The sequence below is a fragment of the Lycium ferocissimum genome, chromosome 9 (genome assembly GCF_029784015.1).
Source record: "Lycium ferocissimum isolate CSIRO_LF1 chromosome 9, AGI_CSIRO_Lferr_CH_V1, whole genome shotgun sequence".
NCBI lineage: Eukaryota > Viridiplantae > Streptophyta > Magnoliopsida > Solanales > Solanaceae > Lycium > Lycium ferocissimum.
The window spans coordinates 37,521,488-37,530,887 of NC_081350.1; the positions used below are offsets into that span (position 1 = coordinate 37,521,488).

The window sequence follows — 9,400 nt, forward strand, 5'->3', positions numbered from 1 at the left end:
TTTGATCCTTTCTTTATGTTAATACTTCTTAAAGAACACATTATTAAATTGATCTTTTATGATTAAATACATTTTATTGCATAAAACTGGGACTAGTAGTTTTGATGCTTGGAGCAAGATTAACTCATCAGCATTAATTATTCAAGAAAACATGTCATATAACAAAAAAAAAAAAAAAATATCCAAAAACAAACGTTTTTGGCCTAAACCGAGAATTTGTAATAGAAATACTTCGAAGGAAACCCATGCTTTCAACTACATAAATTTATCCACGTACAAATGACTGACACTTGGACATAGATTTAGTTGTTGAATTAAGAAAAGAGTAATTGTAAAGTTAAAAGTAAGAAAATGATATTAATGAATTTATATTTGAACAATTATTTTAGTCGATAAAAAATTGAATTTTTTCTGTTCCACCGAAAGTTGGTCAAAATCAATTTTTGAACTTGAGAAACTCATCTTTAAAAATTACTCCTTCCCTTTCAATTTGTTTATATTTCCTTTTTTGGCAATTTTTAAATTTCAATTTTTCACATTACATGTTTAAGATCATAAGATTAATAAATTTTAATACATTTCACATATTTTTAATTTAAGAAAGACAACAAGTTTATACTACATTTTAAAGACATTAACTATCTGAAAAAGTTAATACAAAATTAAAAAAAATCATTTTCTTAAATTTATAATCAAATAAATTAAAACAAACTAATTATAAAATCATTTGAATTTATAATCAAAGTAAGATTTTAATTTTTTTTTTCTTTTCCCTATATCCAAAGGTACTCCCTAGCTCGCAGCCATTTCTTGCATCTGCGTTTTCATCTTCAACAACTAACGCAATTTCCAGAAATATAAAACCCAAAAAAAAAAACGTCTCTTCTGTGCTACATACGACTCATTACTACATTTTTTTTTTCATTGTCTCGACGTTTCGGCTATCTATAGAGCCAAAACAAAATATCAGTAGAGCCAATTATCAGTAATCAAATAGAAAATTCAATTTTATATTATTAATTTCAGATCACTGTATCACCTTTTTTATCTATCTCCAATGTCTTCAGGTTCTTAACTTCATCTCTTTCTTCATCACTAAAAATCTCTATCTAAATCCAAAATTTTGATTTTTTCTTTCTTTCTTTCTTTCTTTTGATTTATTGTTATTATAGTTGCTGTTGGAAGATTAATGGCTACTATGCCTAATACAATGACGTTTAAGCAAGGTCTTTCATTGAATCGGATTCCTCGGATTTTTTCGCCTTGTTCCATTCCTTCTAGAAGCTTCCGTAGAAGTTTCGTTACAGCTTCTTCTTTCGCTAATGAGAATCGAGAGTGAGTTTCACTTTTTTATATACGGATAATGTGTTTGATTTCTATTTGGATGTTTTAGTTTGCTTAATAAATAAACAGGCCGTTAAATTTGCCAAGAATTTCATTGAGATTAATTCCGAACTAATATTTGTTCCAATTGAGCGCCTGGTATAATAAAGTCTTCCAATTAGACACTTTCAGTTTAGATTTTTGATGTTTTAGTTTTTTCCTTGGCTTAATACATCGACTGGCCGTTAAACTCAGTGTGCCAAATAAAATTTCATTTCGAAACTGGAACCAAGATTGGGCGTTGGATGTGAAGACCTAAACACAACAATAAAGTTTGTTCTAATTAGACACTTTCAGATCAGATTTTGAAAAAACTTTTGCGCGTTTTCTCTAACATCCATTATGTGATAAGCTAAACATTTATATTTTGTCATCTCCTTTAATTATATGCATTTGCCTCAATTTCCAATTGAGGCTGATGTGTATAGTTAAAGGAAATGACATATTTTATGAGCCCGTTTGCCTTAGCTTATAAGTATAAGTTGTTCGTTAGATTTTTTTTTAGTTTCGTTGAGCACTAAACACATAATAAAGTGTTTATAAGCCATTTTCAGTTCAGAAAATAAGCCCAAAAAACTTTTGCGCGTTTTCTCTAACATCCGTTACATAAATAAAAACACTTAAATTATGTCATTCCCCATCCAAAATGTGCTCTATATAGTTAACTTAACTACCTAATAGATGTTTGAAAACATGTGCAAAAGTTTTTTTAAAAAATTTGAACCGAAAGTGTCTAACAGGAACACTTTATTATGTGTTCAGGGGCTTAATTGAAACTACCCTTAGTTCTGAGTGTTTAAAAGAAATTTGTTGGCAAGTTTAAGGGGTTGTCGATATATTAAGCCTTTTTCCTTTAATGTGTGAATAATTTGGTGAATTTGAAATGTGGATGATTGTTAGGTATGTGGTAGTTGGAGGAGGAAATGCAGCTGGATATGCAGCTCGAACTTTTGTTGAGCATGGACAAGCTAGTGGAAAGCTATGCATTGTAACCAAGGAGGTGAGTTGATTGAAACACTTATCCGACTAATTATATATCGAAATATTACTAGAACTTTAGACACGAGTTGTTTTTAAGTTTTTAATACATTTTGTATTTTGTCGGTGAGATTTGTATGTTATCGTAGAGCTAAGTGTGAAATTTAGAGAATCTCTAGTGTAAGCGAACTATTTAGTTGTCTTAAAGGACAAATTATTGAGTAAGACACGAGCTGTTTTTAAGTTTTTAGTACAATTATATTTTGTCGAATAGATTTGTATGTTAGTGTAGAGATAAGTGTGAAATCTAGGGAATCTGTAGTGTAAGAGAACTATTTAGTTGTCTTAAATGACAAATTATTGAGTACTAGAATGAAACAGACTGAAGGAGCGGAATAGACATAGATAGTTGAACTTAACTAGTTTAGTGTGAGAGTATGGTAGTTGTTGTTGATAATTTGGCTATTATTATTTAAAATGTTGAATGAAGCACTTTTAGGTAGTTCTGTCTCCGACTAATTACATAGCGAAATATTAGAACTTTAGACGCGAATTGTTTTTAAGTTTTTAGTACATTTATAGTTTGTCGATGAGATTTGTATGTTAGTGACTTAGTGTAGAGATAAGTGTGAAATCTAGGGAATCTGTAGTGCAAGAGAACTATTTAGTTGTCTTAAATGACAAATTATTGAGTACTAGAATGAAACAGACTGAACGAGAGGAATAGACATAGAGGATTTATGTAGTTGAACTTAACTAGTTTAGTATGAGAGTATGGTAGTTGTTGTTGATAATTTGGCTATTATTATATAAAATGTTGAATGAAGCACTTTTAGGTAGTTCTGTCTCCGACTAATTATATAGCGAAATATTAGAACTTTAGACGCGAATTGTTTTTATATTTTTAGTACATTTATAGTTTGTCGATGAGATTTATATGTTAGTGTAGAGATAAGTGTGAAATCTAGAGAATCTGTAGTGCATGAGAACTATTTAGTTGTCTTAAATGACAAATTATTGAGTACTAGAATGAAACAGACTGAAGGAGCGGAATAGACATAGAGGATTTATGTAGTTGAACTTAACTAGTTTAGTATGATAGTATGGTAGTTATTGTTGATAATTTGTCCATTATTATTTAAAATGCTGAATGAAGCACTTTTAGGTAGTTCTGTCCTTTAAGCTGTTAGAATTATGGAAGCTGTATAGGAAGCTAATTGATTGGATGCTTGAAACGTTAGGCTTAGGGTCTGTTAGTTTGCTTAAGTTGTTTTCATTTGAAATAAAAAGTTCCATTCTGTGTTAATGCAGCCGTATGCACCATATGAACGTCCAGCATTGACCAAAGCATACTTGTTTCCTCTGGACAAAAAGCCAGCACGTTTACCGGTGAGCTTTAATTTATCATTTTAGCATGATTTGGCTTTTATATTAAAGTTTGAAAATGTTTACATCTTGTTGTGTGAGATTTGCCAAACTTTATAGTTTCTCGTTTATTTTTAATGCCAAAGTTCAGCATGTTTTTGAGGAATACCATTTATTTAACTGTATAATTTTAGGGCTTTCACACTTGTGTTGGCGCTGGTGGTGAGAGGCAAACTCCTGATTGGTACAAGGAACAGGGGATAGAGGTAATGCATTTTTGTCTAATCTATTGCACTGCAACTTGTACCACTATGATTTAATTATGATGCTCTTTGATTTACTGAAAGGAAAGCAAGGTAAATGTATTGAAGATTTGAGAATATATGCACCAGTTAGGAATTCCAGGACAGTTTGAGAGGAAACACAATCTCATTTTCTCCTTACTTTCATTTCTTTATTCAGCTGCAGCATTCTGAGTTCTGACTATCAAGTAAGTCTATTTGAAGATAAATGTTTACATTTTTCCAGATGTTGTATGAAGATCCAGTAACAGGAGTTGATATAGAAAAGCAAACTGTGACAACAAATTCAGGAAAGCTGCTCAAGTATGGCACCCTTATTATTGCAACCGGATGTACGGCATCCAGGTAACCATGCTTGCTATACTAGAGCACTGCTGATCCAAACCTGTTATTTATTTTGCAATAGAAATTCCGGATAGAGGAGACGATTAGAATTAGTACTTTCCCTCAAATAAAACATCATATTTTTCATCTTCTGTATAATTTTATTGCTCTAATTTGTATCAACTGATGTGCCCTCCAATCCTGATTAAAGTATCAAATACAGAATAACTTAGTATTAATTGACTTCAGATTTCCTGAGAAGATTGGAGGAAATTTACCTGGGGTTCACTATATTCGGGATGTGGCAGATGCTGATTCTTTAATATCCTCACTGGTAACATCACCCTCATTTCTATGCTTATATAATAGGTCTTTTAAAGTTCAATGATACATCACATAACTTTTCAATATGGATGGTCTTATGGAGTTATAGGAATTATATTATTCCTAACTTATGTTGTTTTATTCTAGGGGAAAGCAACAAAGCTTGTGGTTGTTGGTGGTGGCTATATAGGGATGGAAGTTGCTGCAGCTGCTGTCGCCTGGAAACTTGATACAACTGTGAGTTTTCTTAAATGTTTTTATTTTTCTTTTTCTTAAATAAGAAATGCTGTCTGTGAGAAAAAATAAATGAGGAACTTCAATCCATGAACCATGTTTACCTATTAAGTTGCACATTTGGTAGAAAAGTTTACCATAGAAGCAAAACCAGTAGATGATAAGTTGATAACATAAGGAATAATAACATGCTAAGTTCCAAGAATATATATTTTCTTCTACAAGTAACAGAAGTCCATGTTCCTTTCTCGGACTGATCACTCCTCTGTTCAAAGAGTTATCTGAAGCAGGATATCCCAGTATCACTCCTCTGTTCAAAGAGTTATCTGAAGCATAATATCCCAGTTTATCACCTTACAAATAAAGCATTTGATTTTTCTTATTCCTCTGAGGTTTAAAACTTGCCTGCATTTGAATATGGTACCAATATACTCTGCTTTTACTAACTTTGTCGGGAATGTAGATAATTTTCCCAGAAGAGCATCTCTTGTCAAGATTGTTCACTCCTTCTCTTGCCCAAAAGTATGAACAACTCTACCAAGACAATGGTGTCAAATTCGTCAAGGTTCTCCTTCCTCATTTCTCTCCAGTTCTATTGTCAGTCTACCTCCTTTCTCAACCTTTTTCATAAGCTTCTAATTGAAATTTATCTTTGCCAGGGTGCTAAGATAAAACATCTAGAATCTGGTCCGGATGGCAGAGTATCTGCAGTTAAGCTTGAAGATGGATCAAGTATAGAGACAGACACGGTATAACAACAATTATTCATGTTCTTCAAAGTTCTTATTTAGTGGTTATGACTGTGCAGATAAAAAGTTGAAGTACTAAAGTCATTTCATTTTTTATGAATTTGCAGGTTGTTATTGGTATTGGAGCAAAACCTGCTGTCAGTCCATTTGACATGGTTGGCTTAAACAATACTGTTGGTGGAATTGAGGTTATACTCTATTTATCTCTTCATTTGGATTTCTCAAATTGGGGTCCTCCCAAATATAGTCAGAACTTATGGCTAACACTCTCCTAACTGCAAATTGGTTATGATCATCCGCCTAAACATGATATGCTACAAGTTGGAATGGTGAATCAATGAATCAAAATAATTTTTTACCTTAAAGTTTATTTTCGGTTTAATCAGTTCTGGACAGGATGTCACTCTAGATGATGATTCTATTAAGATTCAGATTTATGTCCTTACATGTATTTTCTTTTATCTGCTTAGCTAAGGTTCTATGAAGTACATTAATTGTATGGTCTAGGTCTACAAGAACTCTTAACTGCATCTGAAAGTAGGCATGGTCAAATGCATTCAAGAGTGGACAGTGAGTTTGTTCCCATTCCACGATTTGAAACTATTCATGTTCAGAGCAAATTCCACCAACTCATACTTGAGTTATGGTGTTGTTGCAAATACATGCATGTAAATCCTTTGAAATTTGTCTGTTTCCTCTGCTTATCCAAAAATGAAAAGAAAAGAGGAAAAGAAATTTCCCTTTTCCAAAGATGTCATTCCGTTTTCCAATTGAAGAGTGAGAAGGTTATATATGGCTTATTACTCCTGATCATCAGAGCTCTTTTGGTGTTTGACAATGACGGACTGTAGTAATACCAATACGGAGTTGGTTCCAGGATTAAAGGAGGATCTATTAATTGTGTCAAATGACATTAACTCTTCTGTAACTTCAATCCTTCTAGTGTTGTTTCTGGGCAAAATTGAGAAATCTGACGGTGCTTCTTTCTATTCACATACCTTCAGAAGGTAAGAGCTTGATCTTTCCTAGAAATGCTTACACTTCAATATTTAAATATTCAGGTGGATGGCCAGTTCCGTACAAACATACCTGGAATATTTGCCATTGGAGATGTTGCAGCATTTCCGTTGAAGGTTAGATCTTTTTACTAACTTCATACATTTTTTTTATATTTTTGTGTAATGAGTTGACCAATGCTAACCATCCAGATATACAACCGAATTGCACGAGTGGAGCACGTCGACCATGCTCGTAAATCTGCACAGCATTGTATTAAATCATTGCTAACTGCACACACGCACACGTAAGTTCGTCCAAGTTCAGTTCATAATCAAGGATAAGCTTCTTTTCATCGAATCTTCCTAAATCTTGTATTGTTTCCTGAATGCAGGTATGACTATTTACCATACTTCTACTCAAGGGTTTTTGAATATGAAGGAAGCTCTAGGAAAGTATGGTGGCAATTCTTTGGGGACAATGGTAAGAATATTTTTGTTGCTTTTCTTGCTAATGTCCAATTTCATATATAAATAATTCCATAGCTGGTATTGATGGTACCATCTTATGAACAGTTGGGGAGGCCGTTGAAGTTGGGAATTTTGATCCAAAGGTTGCAACATTTTGGATTGACTCTGGTATGCGCTCTATTCCTTCTTTTTGTGTGCATCCGGTTGTGTAGGTTTATGTTTCTTTCCCATTCCTATCTTTTTAAGAAGTTAAACTTCAAAAAGGTGACACTAATAAATACAGGGCAAAAGAAGAGTGATATAAACATACATCTTTGCAGGTAAGCTGAAGGGGGTACTTCTTGAAAGTGGGAGTCCTGAGGTATGCACTCTTCCAAGGATGTTCACATATCAAATTAACAAATTTAGCAGCTATCTGTAATGGTCTATGTACATGTATATTATGCAAGCTGCATAACTGTCAAAAATGAGTTGTCAAAAGTTTTCCTTGTCCTTCACTCTTGACCTTTAAACCATCACTCTATAAACCTATCCAGGGAAAAAAAAAAAAAAAAAAAGGTGACTTCTCAAGGAAGCGTCTGTGTTTATTTTTTCTCCAGGAAAGTGATTATTTGTGCTATACCTGAAATTTTCTGGGTTTAGAAAGTGGTCCAATTTTTCACCTTTTGATTGGACAGTAAAATGAGTACTTCTCTACCCCCCAAAAAAAAAAAAAAAAGGAATACTTCTCAAATCAACGTCTATAATATATAAAGCCTGAGTTATATGAAAATGTTTTATAGCAAGAAGAAATTTAAGCTAATTGCAACCAAAGTGAACTCGTGTGTATCATATGCTTGGTTGATTATTTATATCACTACTAAATACATTGGTCTGTGTGACATAGTGTGAAATAGCAATGGTTTCCTACCGTAGCTATATTTCTTACCTCTGTCTACAAAAGTTTATCTCTGCTTTTAGGTTTTAGCTTAACATGCACTAGGATTCTGTGAACAATTTTTTTCTTTAATATTTTTGATTCTCTACTTAAATCATATAACAGGACTTGTCACTTATCTTTTCTTGTTTATGGAATTTAGGTACACATATAGTAGTACACTATAAATACTTCATCTCGGGAAGGAGTCATACACGTTCACAAGTTGAAGGAAGCTCAGAAAAAATAGGGAAGTTCAATGGTAGAGTTGATAGTTAGTTTCACCTGCCAGGAGTTCTGGAAAAAAAAATGGTGTCTGTTACTCTATAGATAAAAATATATATGTTTTTTCACAGACTACATAGACGTCAAAATTTCAAAAGACTTAGCTTGTTTCATCTATCAAGTTGTCGGCTTTGAACTAAATGTTAAGCTACTGCAATATGTAAACTCATACTATAATAACATAAATGCTCCGTTTTGGACATCACATCATTGTTTGAGTGAAACTTGATTGCCTTTGTCTTACGGTATCTAGATTTTTTAGCTGGATTTCATGCGTCTCTCTTTACTAGAATATATTATGTGAAACTGATACAGTTCTTAATGATCATTTCACGATTCGTTTCAGGAATTCCAACTCCTTCCGAAACTTGCACGGAGTCAGCCTTCTGTTGACAAATCCAAACTTCAAAATGCATCCTCAGTGGAAGAGGCTCTAGAAATCGCTCAAGCTTCCTTGAAGATTGAAGATGCTGTTTAACCACCATCTATGGAGAGCGTTCTCTCGCACAGTCCACCTATTTTTCCAGATAACAATTTCCTGAGATTCTGATTGTGGTATAGACCTTCCCATTTGGCGGATTCGGCAGCCTGTTAAGGTATGAGAGAGAGAGAGAGAGAGGTTGTTTATTGTCAGCGTATTAGATTGATAATAAGAATGTCACAGGAAAATGGATTATAGAGAGGAGAGGGAACGGTTGCTGTTTATTGTAACCATATTAAGACTGATAATAAGAATGTCATAGAAAAATGGATTTCTAACATGAATTCAAATGGTTATAGTGCCTTGTATATTCCTGTGGATTACATACAAGTTTTCTTTTTTCACATTGATATCCAAGTGAGTCGGAAAGGTGGCATGCTCAGACAAATTTAATTTCTTTGCTTAAGTTCTGCGATAATGTCTACACAGTTGTGCTCCCTCAAAAAAAGGTTCCTTCCAAGTATAGTTGATCTATCTGAAGCTCCAATGAAGGAAGAAGAATGCGTTAGGTTGATTGGTAGCATTACTATTTACTAGTGAGTGTTTTTCTTGAATTGTCTAATTGTTAATTTGTTGTTAACATAATTGTCAAT

At 33.2% G+C, this 9,400-nt stretch overlaps 1 protein-coding gene across 1 annotated transcript; it reads left to right on the top strand.

Moving 5' to 3' along the window:
* The first annotated feature begins 845 nt into the window (after window positions 1-845).
* LOC132030585 (monodehydroascorbate reductase, chloroplastic/mitochondrial) lies at window positions 846-9,157 on the top strand. The gene is made up of 17 exons (XM_059420282.1): window positions 846-1,067; window positions 1,173-1,335; window positions 2,284-2,383; window positions 3,673-3,750; window positions 3,921-3,992; window positions 4,255-4,373; window positions 4,602-4,686; window positions 4,824-4,913; window positions 5,374-5,475; window positions 5,570-5,659; window positions 5,767-5,847; window positions 6,721-6,792; window positions 6,868-6,962; window positions 7,050-7,138; window positions 7,231-7,293; window positions 7,446-7,486; window positions 8,673-9,157. The coding sequence occupies exons 1-17, from the start codon at window positions 1,058-1,060 to the stop codon at window positions 8,802-8,804; spliced, it is 1,482 nt and encodes a 493-aa protein (XP_059276265.1). The 5' UTR covers window positions 846-1,057; the 3' UTR covers window positions 8,805-9,157.
* Window positions 9,158-9,400: the final 243 nt, after the last annotated feature.

What these genes read in the sequence shown, in the direction of transcription:
- LOC132030585 (XM_059420282.1), top strand. An exon ending in TTCGCTAATGAGAATCGAGA is followed by an intron (nt 1,336 to 2,283) that starts GTGAGTTTCACT and finishes GATGATTGTTAG; the next exon opens with GTATGTGGTAGTTGGAGGAG. An exon ending in CTAACTGCACACACGCACAC is followed by an intron (nt 6,963 to 7,049) that starts GTAAGTTCGTCC and finishes TCCTGAATGCAG; the next exon opens with GTATGACTATTTACCATACT.